Genomic DNA, 15,859 nt, shown 5'->3' on the forward strand with positions numbered 1-15,859 from the left:
GGCTGAGTTTCAATCCCCCTCTCCCAACCCTCCCCCAGCCAGGTACCCTTGGGCAGTGCACATCTAAACCCAGTGGACCAGGTGAGAGGCAGGATATTTTAACAACCTCCTTAGAGCAGTCCCTTGAGCATCACCCTAATAAATATAAAACTAGTCCTATTAATGATCGATGCACATTTAAGGGACAGTGAACTTTCCCGACCTAAATTTCAGACCTACTCCTAACTCCTACCCCAATCTTGAAAGATTAATCACTTTCTACAACCTCCACATCTGGACTGTTTAAAGTTTTCACAGTTGCATTATCACTTTCATAATTAGAATAAAAAACGATAAAAGTATTTTCAGTCTATTAGAATTGAGTTTGTCCCAGTTTCTCCCCTAAAACCATCATTATAAAGTACCTTTTTTATTTTAAATATAATATGCAGAGAATTCCAAGAGAACTATAGTAAACGGAACTGATTTTCTGGGCCGTCTGGACTGGAAGACGCAAAACTTAGCTGCAAAGCTTACCTCCTCCCTCACTGTCTTATCCACCCAAAGTTCTCAGACATAGTTTATCAAATAACAACCTCCCCCCTCCACTGCCAGCCACCAACCAGAGGTCCAGAGGCCAATCACAGACTAAAGCCCACGAACTTTCAAATGTGAAGTGGACTGAGTCCATTATGAACAGGAGACTCCAGGGTTCCTGTGGTTTGCCTCTAGACAGCATCTGACCCCACCCTATCACTGCCCCTCACCCACATTCCCCCAAACCTTCCCACTCTTACGCCCAAGCCCCTCTCTACTCTGGAGAGGACGAAGTGTGAATGTCTGAAGTACCTCACTCACGGTAAATGAAGTGGAAAGTTAAAAGGCTTGATTTTCAGGCCTTGTCATAAGCCCATGACAGACAAACAACAAGATTCTACTGTACAGCACAGGGCACTGTATTTAATATCTTGTGATAAACCATAATGAAAAAGTATAAAAAGGAATCTATATGTACTGTATAACTGAATCACTTTGCTGTACAGCAGAAATTAATCCAACATTCATTATACATCAATTATGATTCAATTAAAAAAAAAAGTCTATGACATACTAGCCTCCTTGGCCTTACCAGTACCCGCCCCCCAAGCGGATCACCCTGGACCACTCCCTCCCGTTGCCCCGTCTCCCCACTGCCATGTTTCTAACTCACCCCTCTTCTCCATCTGCCCCTCCCCAGCCGGCCTGATCCCGGGGCCCTCCTCCCTACCTCCTGCCCTTCTGCTACCTTTAATCAGAGCATCCTCCACCTGCTCCTGTAACCACCCTCCTTCAAGACAGAGCTCCTCCAAACCCCACAGCCCTGAGCCACATCCATCCACCTTCCCTAGACCCCCAACCCTTTACTCTTCAGGTCCCACCCTTCTTGCCTTGAAGGGTGGCCCAGCCAGCCGCCCTGCACCTGGAGAGACCCGGGGCCCTCTCATCAGGAAAGCACGGGCTCTGGCCTGGCCCCCTGGCGCCTCAGTCACAGACACACCCTCCTGGGCTGGGAACGCCCTAGGCAGGACAGGAAGCCCACCCCCACCAAAGGTGCTGAGGTATACCACAGCACGACTCCAGGACGATCCTCTTCTGTGACCACTGCCCCCCAGGAGGGAGTTGGGGGGGCTCTTAACACTGCAAACAAGGCAGAAACAGGAAGAAACAGGGCTAACCACATGGAGGATGAGAGTGCACACAGCTGACGAGGGGCTCCCAAGCAGCAGGAGTGGACAGAAGCAGACAGGTTCGTCAGACCCTCACTTCATGCCAGAGGGACGGAGGACAGCCCTGGCTTGACAGGGGGTGTAGGGGCAGGGGGGAAGGCAGCTTGACTCCACCCCCTCTGAGGCAACCAGGTACCTAACACGCCTGCCACCCGGGAGGAGAGCCTGGGGCTCCTCTGCACCCAGAAGCAACCTCCCAGAACAGGACCTGACCCTGTCCTCTCCCTAGGTGGGTCCCTGGAAGTGACAAGCCAGATGATCAGCAGGGCCCTTGCTGCTGGCACCTGAAAGAGGAAGCTCCTGTTTCGGTGCATGGAGGTAACCAGATGGGCAGGGCAGGGGCTGGAAGGGAGAGAGGGAGATGGGGGGCGGGGGCAGGGGGACCAGCCCCACAGGCTCTGGTCTCCAGTCTGTTGTGGGACCTCAGCTGCCCCCCACTCTATAGTCAGATAAGAGGCAGGAAAAACTCTCCTCTCTCACTCACAGGGGACATTCTAACCCACTTATCTGACCCAGCCATCCCTGCCTAAAAAGACAAAAGGCCACAGTTATGGAGCGCTTCCCACCTCCAGGCGCTGGGCCAACCCTGCTACGTGGATAGCTTCATATAATTTTCATGACAATCTAAAAACTGGACGGTTTTAGCCCAACTTTACAGACGAGGAAGAAAATTGAGTCTCAGAGAGGTTAAGCAACTTGCCCAACATCACACTGGAGCCCCTCCTTCCACTCCACGTCCTCCGAGGAGAGAGTGTGGAGATCAGGAGCAAGGAGGTCAGGTGGGAGAGGGAAGGCAGCATGAGTGCAGTCTGAGAAGGGCCTTGAAGACCACTCAGCCTGACTGTCCAGACAACAGGGAGCCATGAAGGGCTGCAGGGTGCACGGGGCCACGGGCAGGCGGGTGGCCATGGGTCCTACTGCTGTGAGACTTGGGAATTCACTTAACTTCTCTGAGTCTTGGTTTCACCATCTGTACACTGGGCTTGTAGGAATAAATATAAGCCTTCAAAACAGAGCCCAGCCTACCCATTCTCCCTCCCCAGTGACTTCCCACCTCCCTCAGAGTAAAAGCCAAAGTCCACCAGGCCTGCATTGTCTGTCCCTGCCTCGATATCATCCCAACCTACTCCGAGTGCTCTCGCCTCAGGGCTGGGCCTTGGAGCCCCCTCTGCCTGAAATGCTCTTCCAGACACCGGTGCAACTCACTCTTAGGCTTTTTCCAGCAGACACTGGATTACATATTTATTTGTTCATTTGTTAGTCTCCTCAGCTGGAGGATGAAGCACTGTCTCCTTCATGGCTCTATCCCCAGTGGTTACAAGTGTCTGGCCTGGGGCGGGGGTGGAGAGGGGTGGTGGATGAACGGACATCTACAGAGGCCTGACTTACCCTGGTCAGGAACTTGGGGCAGGAGCCCGTGACATGGGTAGGGTAAGGGATGGCTGGAGGAGGCAGGTGTCGAGGTTCAAGGTTCGAGTCCGGAGCTCAAGGAGTGAAAGATTTAACTCTGAGATGCCTTGGCACTCTCCGTGGCTGGGCCTGCCCTTTCTCTCCACCTTTGAGGTTGCTCTAGCCACTTCCTACTGGGCCGGCCAGAAAAACACTGCTGAGGGGCCCTCACCCACACAGGGGAAGTCCTGACTCTCAGACACCACTGACGGTTCCCTGGAGCAGGTCTGAACAGCCCTAGACTTCCAGAAGTCTCTGAGCTCAACACCTGCCTCTCCTGCCTGCCTGCCTGCTCCTTCCATGGCTCCCCATTTCCCCCCACCCTCTGGCTCCCGCCCCTCACTCCTCCCTTCCAATCCCTTCCCTTCACTCTCACCTCTGGACACTAGATCTCCAGGAGTTTGCTCATCATGTTCCCTCTACCTCACCCTTCAAGTGTCACCTTCTCCAGGCAGCAGTTTCCAACCCCCATGGTCACAGCCTGGGTCACACAGAGATGTCACTATCATTGTGTCACATCTCACCCCAGCTTTGGCTGGGTGCCCCCTGAAGGCAGGACCAGGGTCTGATTTCCCTGCATCCTCAGCTACCAGCCTAAGGTTGGCAGACAGGGAATATCTACTGCTTGAATGAAATCTCCTGATTTTACAAGTGGAGAGCTAGGATCCCAGGCAAGTGATGATGTGCCCAAGGTCACACTGCTATCAGTGGCTAGAACCTGGCCCTCAGGCCGCCAGACCAGATGCCTCCCATTCTGCTCACACCCACCAGTTGCAGCTCCAGCTCCTGCCTGTCAGATCCCAGTCCTGTCTTTTCCTGGCCCCACATCCCCAAGCACCTGCTCCTGAGCCATTTAGGAACCTCCTAACCCAATCCTCCCCACCTCCAGAAGGGGAAAGTCAGCCCCAGAAAGGAACAAGAACCTAACCAGGGCCACACAAGTCAGGACAGGACCCAGACCACCCAGCCTGAACTGGAAAGAACTATTCCCAAGAAAAGAAGTATCAGGGGGAGGTGACCTCAGAGACACTGGACTAACCCCCCATCTCCAAGTGGCTGGGCCAGTCCCACACTAAGAAATGTGGATTTTCAAGTCACAGGCAGTAGAGGCAGATGACTGTTTGGGTTCACATCCTGGAACAGAGCCCTTAGAACCATTAGACACTCCCTGCATCTCTGGCCTCCCTAGACTCAGCTATCCGTCTTTACAGCAAGGAGACACCAGGAGGAACAGCCCCAATCTGAGGAAAAGGCATCACTGACTTAATGGACATGAGTTTGAGTCAACTCCGGGAGTTGGTGATGGACAGGGAGGCCTGGCGTGCTGCAGTCCATGGGGTCACAAAGAGTCAGACATGACTGAGCGACTGAACTGAACTGAACTGAGGGACAAGGCAGGACCTGAGTTGGGCCTCCAGGACCCCTTTACCAAGCAAGAGATTCCAGCCCAAAGCTGTCTTACTGTCCTCTGGCAAAGCTCAGTCCCCAACCTGCCCCTTGGGGAGGCCCTGTCTCCCTAACATGCTAGAGCCTCTGGAAACACAGAACCACACAGGACGTGACTGGGTGAAGGTCCCCATTCAAATGGACAAAAGGTTCACCCAGCTCACATATCAAGGGGTGCAGAGCCAGGGACATGGAATGCTGATGGCACCCACGCAAAGGCAAAAGCACAGTCCTCCAAGGAAGAACCTGGGTTTGAGAACACACCCATGCACACACAGGAACACGCAGCAGAAAGGGGCTCACCCAGGCAGGAAGTCTTGCACTTCCCTCATGGGGTGGGAACAGCTCTCCACCCCATGGGGCAGCTCCTGCCTCCATGCCCAGGTCTCTTTGAGGGCAACTGCGGTGCCCACAGACCCACATGGGCACTGGGAGGAGATGGGGGAGGCACTGTGAACTACCTGAAGGCTCTCAGCCAAGGCCCAGTCTCCCTGTCTCCTGAGGAGGCTCAGGGCCTCCCGGGCCCAGGCCTCTGTCCACCATCCCATCAGAGCCCTTGAGCCTGGCTCTGACACTTCAGAGCTGAACCTGGGCCTGCTAAGCCACATTCCACACGTCCTGAGAGGGCCTGGTGCACCAGCAGTGTGACCAGGCATTGCCTGGGAGTCGAGCTGGGCCCCTCTCAATCCTAGTCCGGTGTCCAAGAGCACAGCCCCACCCACCCCCAGGGAGTAAAGAGGAGGCCTGGCCGCTGTCTGTCTTCTCCCCCACCCCCATTAAGATGGCTATCTCTTCAGCTACCACCTAGTCCATTCCAGGGCCTGGTTTTCAGATTTTTTGAGAGGTGTGTGCCTCCTGGGTGTGTCTGCTGGGAGCAGTGGGTACAAAGGGCACACAGGGCCTGGAGGTGGCTGGGCCTCTGTCTCCCCCCTGCCCCACCCCCACCCCAGGCAGCCCTGAGAAACTTTCCAGGCCTTGTCCATCTGGCACCAGATGGCCAGAGTGTGGCACAGGGCTTAGCCTCAACTCAGGATCCACTCAGCCCATCTCGAGGCTCTGTAGACTCTTGGACTCTCCAATCTAAGAAAACTGGAAGCTGGGATCACCAACACATAAAACCCCTGAATCCCAATGCCTACAATCTCAAGACTCCTAAAATCCCAGCTGCCCAATGTGGGGAGAGGGAGTGCAGGAATGGAGAAGCCCACCCCAACCCCCTGTCTGTGCTGTTTGGTTTCTGTCCTGAGCTGTCTGAACCTGGGAGCCTGGGAAGTCCCAGGTACTGCTTTTTTTTTTTAGAATTGAGTATTTTAAGGATTTACCTTTTCTTCTGTTCTATAGCAGCTCCTATTGATCATATTCATAAATCAACAGGAGATATTTGGGTTGCCATATCTTAGCATATTTCTATAAATACAGATATTTTTAAAACGGTGCTGTTGCTTCTTGCTCCTTCCCTGAAGTTCCAGGAAAGTTGAGTCCATGACCAGCCAAAGGTCTCTCACTGAACCAGAGGCCAGGGACAGACCGGCCAAGCACCTGACTCTAGGCCTGACTACAGGCAGAGCCCTGGCCCAGCATTATGGTGGGAAAAAGAAGGAGGGGAGGGAAGGAGAGAAGGGGATGCCCAAAGGCAGGACAGTGCCCCCAGCGGGGGGAGCGAAGGCCACAGAGGAGACCCAGGCACCTGGGAGAGGGGACAATCTGCACTGGTACATAGTCAGCCCGGTTCCTGCTCCCCTGTCCTTCAGTCTGACCCACCCCAGCACTGGCCTGGCCAGGAGGGAGGGCAGCGCTGGGAAGGAGGGCTAGGCTCTGCCAAAGGCCCTGGGCAGCTGAGATTCCAGGTGTGACCTCAGATTCCCTGCCCTGAAAATAGGGACAGAGGGGTAGCTGTGAGAGGTCAGGGTCCTGCTTGTCCTCACAACAATGAGGAGGAGGAAGATTTTGCCACATCCTCCTCCCAGGGTGGGGCAGGTGTGCTCTCTGATCCCTGAATTCTCCTCTAGATCCCACTGGCCATGGGCATCACACTCTTGACCACAGCTGGTCTCTGCTTCTCGGCCTCTTAGCTCTGGAACCACGTTCCCCAGGTTTGTTCATTCAGTCTCAGATATCCCGCAGGTACCAGGCCCCAGGTACCTTGATAGGAATCCATTCCGGTGTGAAATGAAGTATTTCCTTGCATGTTCCCATACACAGAAAAGCGCTAAATTCCTTAATTTGAGATATCTGATTCTCCTTAATTAACAATAATCTTTTGATGTTCAAACTACCTGCCCCTTGCAGCAAGCTTCCGTGACTCCTCCCCCAGACTCCTGGGAATAGGTCTCTCGGGGTCACTGGAGATGCTGTTTCTGAGGCCTGAAGTCCTAAAAATTGCCACGAAATAAAACAGAACTCTCAACTGCTAGGTTGTGACTATTTTTTCCATTGACACTGGTTTGGTCAGAGAGGAAGACTTGGACTCTGTGACAAGGCAGGTGAGCAGTACTTGAAGGAAGCTCAGAGCTTCAGAGGCCCAGAAGGCCCTGACTAGGCGGAGAGGTGGAGTGCCTCCGAGTCCCAGTTCTCCCTTTCCTCAGCTGAAAGATTCTAGGCACATCACTTAACATCTACTGACTTCAGTTTTCTCATCAGTAAAAAGGAGAACCACTGTACTCAACCACTGCCCTTTCCTGTCCAGTTTATATAGGAGAACCACTGTCCAAACTGGACGGGACAAGAGCAGTGAGCAGGAGTTCCCTCATCCTAGGGCGACGGCACCTAGTACAGCCTGCAAGCTGGCATCCCATTCCCACAGCACATCACCAGGAAAGTCACCTGCCCGGGCGGCCCTCTAGTCCCTGCCTGCCTCCCCAACCAGGAGTTTCCAGGGAAGGATGGGGTTTGGCTCTTGTCTGCCTGCAGTATCTCCTAGTGCTCAGGGTTCTCACTGTGAAGTTTCAGAAATTCAGACTCCCAGCTCTTCCATATAATAAACGATCTCAGGAAAATTACATAACTTCTCAAGGCCTCAGTTTCTTCATTTGTAAAATGGGAACAGTGCCTAATCCATAAAACTATTGCTGAGGATTAAATGAAATCACTACATAAAATGTTTAGCATGGTGATTGAAACATAATAAGCTTCCAAGAAACAGTAGCTACTGCTACTAGTATTACTATCAAAAAATAATTTTGTTATTGAATTGGTCACTTAACTCCACACCTCCTCCCAGCAACTCTGACTGTCCCAATGGTCTGGGACAGACGTCCTGTTTATGGGACAGAATCTTTCTTCCCCTTCTGAACTATGTTCTAAAGGATGAGACAGCGAGAAATTCCACAGGAAGGTCACGTGGAAGACCAGCTATGCACTGCCCTCCCTCCCTCCACCTCTGGCCTTCCCTGAACCTGGGGTCATCTGCCTTCAGGGGCTGGGACTGTCCTCTCCAGAACCCTGGTTAGAATCTACAGGTCAGGGGGCCTGACAGTGGGGTGAGGGGGAGTCTAAGTGGACAAGATGTCCTCTCTGATCAGGGCTGGGGTATTGGTGTTAAGTCCCCGAACTTTGTTGGGAATGTACTTGTAGGGAATCTCTGACGGCCTCCTCATATCCTCCAGCTGTTCAAATCCTTGGTGCAGAATCTCTTCCTGAAACAAGAAATGCCCCGCCACACGGGGCTGTGGAGGGGGAAAAGAGTCCAGCCTGACTGAGACGTGGGACAGGGGCAGCCCAAGGAACTGGATTCTGCTCCTAAGGGAGGGACTGGATTCTGCTCCTAAGGGAGGGCCAGGTCTGCTTGGCTGGGGTCACACTCTGTGCTAGAGGCTGCGTTGGCCACTACCCAGGAGAAAGCCCCTCACTGAGAGGAACCCTGGATGGAGCTCAAGGAGTGAGCTCAAGGAGTGATGTCAGGCTGGGGGAGGGGAAATCAGATCACAAGAGGCAAACCAACGCCTGGGTCCTGACCCTGCCTCTACCACTTATTTGCTGTGATCTTGGGCAAGTTATCTAACGTCTCTGTGCCTCAGTTTCTTTATCTGTAGAACGGTACTTGACTTCTTAGCTTGTTGGGAGGACGAAACCAGTTAACATATGTAATAGTGCCCACAGAGGTGCTGTGTGCTTTGCCGAGGTCATTCTCACTGAAGCTATTACTCAGCTCTCTCTGAGGCTGTTTCTTCCTCTATGTTACTAGAAGATGACCCTTGTCTCACGGAATGATGTCAAGTTAAATAAAGTAACAAATTTGCGGTGTCAGGCACACGGTAGGTATTCAAATCAAGTAGAGCTCTCTCCATTTCCCTTTCCTCTCCCCAAGAGGGCCCAGACGAGAAGTTGGGTCACTTTGGACACCCCCTCCCGCCCCACCTCAGCCCAGGGCTTGCTGTGTGATCCTGGTCTGATCTCTGGCCCCTGACCTCGGTCTCCTTATCTATGAAAAAAGCTTCTGGGCCAAGTGATTCCTAACTGTCCGTGGCCTCCTTCCCATCTCCATTCCGTCCTTGCTTCTCCATTTCCAATTCATGTCCTACTGCACCCACTCCTTCAGCAACAGAACCCTGGGAACCCTAAAGTGGGGTGGAGAGGACAGCTGGTGGGCAAGAGGTACCCGCCTACAAGCAGCCCAGTACCCACCCCAGGTTCCCAAGGGTTAAGATCCAGAGTGAAGGGCGGGGGGCCAGGGTCAGTGCTGGACAGACGGGCCTGCAGCCCAGGGCCTGCCTCCCCTCCCCCTATCCTAGGAACAGAGGCCACTTGTTTGAGCATCAGCTGGCTGGCTTTGAGCTCAGCCAAAGGAAGAGTGGGGTGGGGAAGGGAAAGGGCCCCTGGAGAGTGGAGGGGACTCCCTTCTCTCCTAGGGCTTTGTACTAAGCTAGTCCACACCTAGCCCCTTGGACTCTCAGAGGCCCCTTACCCCTCTGAAGTGACTCCTTCCCCCCAGGTTCTCCCTGGGGGTGAGTGTTCTCCTTGTGGGTCAGTGAGTATTCTCCCAAACACTCTTGGTGGAGGTGTGGGGGTGGATTTAGACTCAGACAGGCTCAAATCTTGCTCCAGCAGTCTCTCTCTTTGGAGCTTGGAACCAGGTCTTATTACTCAACCCTGCAGACAGGGAAATGGAGAAGTCTGGGAATGTGCAGAGTCACACAGAGTTTGGTGGCTGCACAGAGACTGTCCCAGGTCCCAGTCAGTCCTGGGCTCTGCAGTCCCCTTTATCACAGAGTTCCAAGGAGATCCAGGAGGTTTGATGGGGAGAAAACTTCCCCAGGCGGGAGGGGGCGGGGGGCAGACGGGTAGTGGAGAAGACAAGCAACCTGCACAAACAGCTGAGGCTTGACACGTGGAAAGGCATGACTGGAGTCCGAGAGATGGTGGGGGTGAGGCTAGGGTTGACTGGGGAGGCCTGAATGCCCCAACGAAGCCTGGGAGAAATCTGTCCACTTCCACTTCACAGTTGTTAGGACTCTTGCCTGGGAACATCCCCTCCTGCCCTACTCCAGTGAGCAAGCAGCAAACGGGGAGAGGGGATCTCCAAGGCAGGGTCTGGACCATCCTCAGCCAACCATGGGTCTGGGGGGACCGGTTCTCTCTACACCCTACCTCTGCCACCCATTCCAGCCACTTCCATCTCTTTGTCATTCCTCAAACACACCACGCAAGTTCCTGCCTTTGCACAAGCTTTGCCTTCCTCTGAGAGTCCTTATCCTTGTGAATTACCACTTAACTGCCAAGGCCAATTCCAATCATCTCCTCTCTGAGCCTCCAAGAGTCTCAGTGTCTGATTCCACCCCAGTACCTGTCTGCACCTGTATTTGGACGCTGCTGGGCTCCTTCTACCCTGTAATGAGCTTGCTGGGAGGTCTCTCCCAGCCTAGACACACTGCTCTCTGAGCACAGGTATTCTGGGTGTCTCTGTCTGGACCTTGCTGCACAGTCAAATCCTTCCCTGAGTACCTCCGTACATCTGTCCAACCCTATAGCGCTCCCGCCACCAAACCTGGGGATCAAAGCAGGCTCCCCAGGACAGGAGCCTTGGGGGAGTGGGGTGCATATACCAGATGCCGACCAGAGCTCCCCAGCACTAAAAATCGGCCCTGGAGATCTGGGACCAGACACCCACCACACACCCTCAGACCGCATTCAGAGTTTGCTTCCTCCAGTCCCAATAACCCACTCCCGGCTTGACCCCGTTCAGTGAACACACACACCTCCTTTTTCCAGCAACTGGGCCAAGTAGGGGCTCTTGGGAGGCCATGCCCCCATTTACTGATGGGGAATTGGGGCGCAAAGACCGGAAGTCGTCTGCCCAAGATCACTAGAGCCCCAGGTCCAGTGCATAAGGTCATATGAACCAGCAGACCTGTAAGGGTCTCCGCAGTCAACGAAGTGGGAGCCTTCATTTCACAGATGAAAAAATCAAGGCGCCCGAAAGCGGGTTAGCTCTGGAACCTGGGAGGCTTCACGCCAAAGGGCTAAGGGCTGGAAGCCCCCTTTCCCGCCGGTTCGCCCTTCTCCCTACCGTCTCTGGTCCGACCGCATATCCTCAGGAGGCGACTGCATCCCCGCCGCCAGTCAGAAGACGTGACCTAGAGAAACTCCCGCGGAAGTAGGTGCCGGGCGCAGAGTTGCCGCGCAGCCTCGGCTTTCCCTTCCGCGGAATGGGGAAACTCCGGGCCACACCTGGCCAAGGGGCGGCGGACAGGGAAGCCCTGGCTGCCGTACTGACCTGTTCTGATCCAAGACTCCACGCGCGTAGCCGGGGCCCCGGCGCCACCAACTGCACCGTTGTAGTCAACTCGCGGCCGCAGGCCGGGCGCGCCCACCCTGCCGGGCGCTTCCGCCCGCCCCACGTGACGCCCCGGGGAGGGGAAGGCGGGGAAGGGGGCAAGGACCCGCCCCCTTCCCGGCCACGCCCAGTCACGGTCCTGGAGTTCGCCGGCCTTGGGGACACGTTGATCTGTGCGTCTCCCCTGTCCATCTCGCTGCTCACAGATCCGTCTACGTCTCCTGAAGCTGAGGTCTGCCTCCCCTATCCCCGCCCTCTGAGTCTCCCATCTCCTCCTGAGCCTCTCCGCCTCCTGCCACCCCTCTCCCTGGGAGGGACAAGTCACAAACCGCCCCACCCCCAGAGCGGTAAGGGGCAGTGGGAAGCTGGAAAACCCAAGTTCCCGACCTCTTCCTCCAGAAGTCCTTACCCACTTCATTCTTCGAGAATATCCTACTTCTGTCCCTGGGCCCACATCTCTCAGGAGCAAGATGGTGGGGAAGATGCAAGTCAGAGTGTCCAAGGATCCCTTGGTTAAAGGCTGCAGCCTGAGATCCCGGCGGCCAGGCAGCTTCCCCGGCCTAGAGAATGGGAGATTTCCACTCATCCTACCCGCATACACAGCAGATGAGGGTCTGGGGTTTGACAGGCATTCCCAGGTCCTGTGTCCAGGGCTGAGATTGGGTGTCATTAATTTGAGCACCTACTACATGCCAAGCCCAGGGCTGGGCAACTTATTTCTTCTGTCTCAATCTGCCTGAAGGTAAAAACTATTACCCCAGGTTATAGATTAGGAAACGAGACTCCAAAGAAGCTCCAGGGCTTGCCCAAAGTTACAAAGCCAGTATTGGGTAAACCAGCCAAGTCTTAGTGAGTTACAGAATCTCCTGCCTACCCCTACTGGATATTCACCCTGCCCTTCCAAGAAAAAGTGGACTCCAAGTGTCTTCCTGACAAGGCAAAGGTAGGTTGTTTCCCGGGAGCGTGGAGGGCCAGACCTTGGGGAGAACTTAAACACTGGAGAGGGGTGGAGCACAGGGCCCTCCTCCAGACCTGAGAGCAGAGGTGACCCTCAAGCAGCAGAGGGCACCTGTGGGCTACAGAGAAAAGGAGAGGCCCAAGCATCCCTCTAGACTTCAAAGCTGCTGTGGGGAACACAGGACCAGGGAACTGGCATCTTGGCAAGGGGTTGGAGGCCCCACCTTTTCTGTTAGCACAGGCCTGAAGTAGAAAGAACTCAATTCACAGGGCCTGGTCCCTTCACTACACTGGAGTCTGATGACATTCCCCTCAACCCCCAAACTTCCTCCAGAGAATGCTGCCCCAACCTAAGCTCTGGGCCTACAGCCCTGTGGTCTGAGAGCCAAGGTGCTCTCTGCCCCTCCTTCTGTCACAACAGGCACGTGTCAGACCCCCAGCCCATAGGTTGGACCCAGGGAGTCTTAGGCTGCAGGTCTTACAATAGAACCCCATTCTCTGACCCTGACCAGACCTGCTTCTTCTCTTAGAGCAGTGAAAGTTAGCCTAAGAGCCTGAGTGAATAGCAGGATGAACACACAACAAGGACAGGTGGATGAATGAAGAGTAAACTAATGAATGAACACACCACGGACAGGAGGGTTGACAACCACCCCCGCTTCACATGGAGAAACGAGGGGATGTCTAAAGGAGCAAAAGCCCGTGATCAGTAATAAAATTAACAAAATGAACTGTAGAACAAAGGGACCGAGGGCGGTGCCCGTGCCCCGAGCAAGTGGGAAGGAGGCACAGTGATGAGCCAGATGAGGCTGTGGGATCATTTATTGGGGCTGTGTCCAGCCAGGCCGCAGCGCCAGCCTGGGCCCGAGCCCAGCGTCCCCAGGAGGCGCAGGAGGTGGGAGAGAGGAGAAAGCGGGGGAGGATCCGCCGCCTCTGGGCTCCGCCCCGTCGTATCGCCGTCCCTGCCATGGTGCAGCGCTCAGGTGAGCGAAGTGTCGTCATCGCTGCCCTCGCCGCCGGCGCTGCCTGTGCGATCCTCCCGGCTCTCTGCCACCGCGCTCTCGTCGATGTTCTCCAGCGAGTCCGCATGTTGCACCGACAGCTCCGACAGCGCCAGGCTGGGCAACGAGCTCTGCTCCGGGTGTAGCCACGGTTTGAAGTGTGGTTGATGCTTCTGCTTCCACTCAGGGTATTTGACGCACGCCTTGTACATCTTCTTCATGGCCTGAGGACCGGTTGTACCGCCGGATAAGGGGTGAGCTGGGAGCGGGACTAGGCCTTCACCACGCCCGCTCCCACGCCCTCCAGCGGCTCAGACCGCTGTTCCCAGGATCCTGACTCCTGCTCGGGTTTCGTAACCCCGCCCCTCAGCCCTGGCCCCGCCCCCTGACTCCCATTCCCGGACTCCATCCCTGTATCCCAGAACGCTCTCCCCGAAACCTCCACACCCGCCAAGTCCCATGGTCACTCACCTTGGGAGCCAGGAACTGAGAAGATTTATTCACCACCCATTTGGGTAAGGAGCCTATGAGGGCAGGAAAGGGTAGTGAGAAGAAAAAGGAAGCAGCAGCCGTAGGGATTCAAGGATCCAGCCCCCCACAAACACACACACCAGCTCCCTTACTCCAACCTGGGGTTTCCAGGTAGAACACACTCTTCTCCATAGGGAGGGGGCAGAGTGAGGCAAGTCCTGTAAGATGTCATCGACTTCACTCCCTCTTTCCACCTCAGACCAAGGTCCTCAGGCTCAACTCTCCACCTCTACCACCCTCCACCTCTACCACCCGACTGCCTCTGCCCTCTGCTGAGTCCAAGGGCTGCATGAAGGAAGACCACAGGGTCCAAGGTGATCACAGGCCACACATGAGTTAAAATCCTGCCAATCAAGCTTCTGCCTGCTGCCTCCCCTCAACTCACACTTACCCCCCTTTTCTCATACCCAGTCCCACTATCTTGAATGGCCCTGATGCTCATCCCCTGCTCTGCCTATCCTTTTAAGCCCCCTGCTGCATGACCTCTTCAGCCTGGCCTGACCTGGAATCCGTGGCCCGATTCTCCACCCGCCTCATCCCCAAGTGTCTGCTCTGCCTCTGACACCCAAAAAACTCACTCAGTGAGGTGCTGGGGAGCTCTGGGCCTGGGCCAGTGGACCCTCAGTGATGCTGGGGGGATACCCAGGCAAAGATGCTCAAGAGCCTACCCCTCCTCTAGTCATTCATTCATTCCCTCACTCACTCCACAGTCACTCAGTGACACCCACCCTGGACCAGCCCTGGGGACCCAGAGAGGAACTCACTGTCTGGGGGAGCCCGACAGTGTGCCAAGTGCTCTGCTAGAGGGGGATGGGCCCACAGGGCAGGGAGCCAGCAGCTCCTCTGGGTATCAGGGATAGAGGAGGTGAAGCAGCCCTGGAGGGATAAGTAAGGGCAGAGAGGTGTTTTAGGCTGAGGGAAAGGGTTGCTTAGACAAGTAGGAAGGTATAGCTCTGAGAAGGGACTGGGAAACCTAGGGAGGGGGGCTTAGACTTCACTGTGAGGACAATAGAAAAACCACAAAAGGATTTTAAGCAGAAGAGAGTCACAAGGAAATAAGTCCTTTGGAAAAAATCTGTATGGACAGACAGGGTGGCTGAGTGTGGAAAGAAATGACAGATTCAGGAGCTATTTAGGAGGTAGAATCAATACTAATTAACGATTTGGGAGCTGACATGAGGGGACCCCCCACAACCACCATGTTTTGGGCATGAGTGACTAGAGGGAAGAGACTCAGGAGAAGGGACAAGTTAGGGAGGGAGACAGTTCAGCATTGGACACATCGAGCCTCAGGTCCTAAGAGACATCCTGAGGGACACATTGAGGAGGCCAATGGCCACCGGGACCTGGATCTCAGCAGAGAGATATGTGGTCACCTAGCCACAGAAGCCTGGGGAGTGGCTGAGCCCTCCCAAGGGAAAAAGGACTGGGGTCTGGGAAACCCAGACCTCCAGGATAGAAGCCAACAAGACAGAGGGGGAGTAGCCAGTGAGAGGGGAGCAAGTCAGAGCATGGGGGCATAGGAGCCCAGGAAGAGAGCTGTAAGCTTCATCTTGGGGCAGTGACTACCACCTTGATCCTTGCTTTTCAAAACACTATAAAGTCTCAAACTTTGGCTCAAAGAATGTTTTGGGTACAGATGCCCCAAAATACAAAACCCCTCTTAACAGAGGCCCTTCTGGATCCCAGTAGATCAACTAGATCAAGTCCCATCGCCGTGGTATAGGGAAGGATCCCATGATGGGATTCCAGGGCCAAGCCCTCACCTTTGGGGTCCACCTGGGCCAGGTAGGTGATGACGCAGCTCTTGGGCCCCGTGCTCTGGATGAGGTAGCCCGTCTGGATGGACACAGCTCGGACCAAGTCTTTCCGAGGTGGGTATTTCTGGGGATGGAAGGCACAGGGAGGTGAGACTCAAGGTGTGGGAAAAGGTGGTGTCTTTGTGAGTACTAAATACA

General features: G+C 54.8%; 2 protein-coding genes across 10 annotated transcripts in view; both read right to left on the reverse strand.

The window, feature by feature from the left end:
- ARAP1 (ArfGAP with RhoGAP domain, ankyrin repeat and PH domain 1) overlaps positions 1 to 11,478 on the reverse strand; it is a 61,723-nt gene extending 50,245 nt beyond the window's left edge. For 4 of the 5 annotated variants that reach the window (XM_024975866.2, XM_024975862.2, XM_024975863.2 and 1 more), the window contains exon 1: positions 11,353 to 11,478. The gene's annotated coding sequence lies outside the window, so the exon portion shown is untranslated. Of the gene's footprint in view, positions 1 to 11,145; positions 11,308 to 11,352 lie in introns of those variants that run through there. The other variant, XM_024975865.2, reaches the window with a different exon arrangement.
- A 1,692-nt stretch (positions 11,479 to 13,170) lies between these two features.
- STARD10 (StAR related lipid transfer domain containing 10) overlaps positions 13,171 to 15,859 on the reverse strand; it is a 34,461-nt gene continuing 31,772 nt past the window's right edge. For 4 of the 5 annotated variants that reach the window (XM_005216178.5, XM_024975229.2, XM_059874690.1 and 1 more), the window contains exons 5-7: positions 15,668 to 15,785; positions 13,842 to 13,894; positions 13,174 to 13,594 (exon numbers count right to left, since the gene is read on the reverse strand). In XM_005216178.5, coding sequence (XP_005216235.1) covers positions 13,349 to 13,594; positions 13,842 to 13,894; positions 15,668 to 15,785 — 417 coding nt within the window. In that variant the 3' untranslated portion in view covers positions 13,174 to 13,348. Of the gene's footprint in view, positions 13,595 to 13,841; positions 13,895 to 15,667; positions 15,786 to 15,859 lie in introns of all 5 variants that reach the window. The other variant, NM_001192379.1, reaches the window with a different exon arrangement.

This window comes from Bos taurus, chromosome 15 (genome assembly GCF_002263795.3).
Source record: "Bos taurus isolate L1 Dominette 01449 registration number 42190680 breed Hereford chromosome 15, ARS-UCD2.0, whole genome shotgun sequence".
Taxonomy (NCBI): Eukaryota; Metazoa; Chordata; class Mammalia; order Artiodactyla; family Bovidae; genus Bos; species Bos taurus.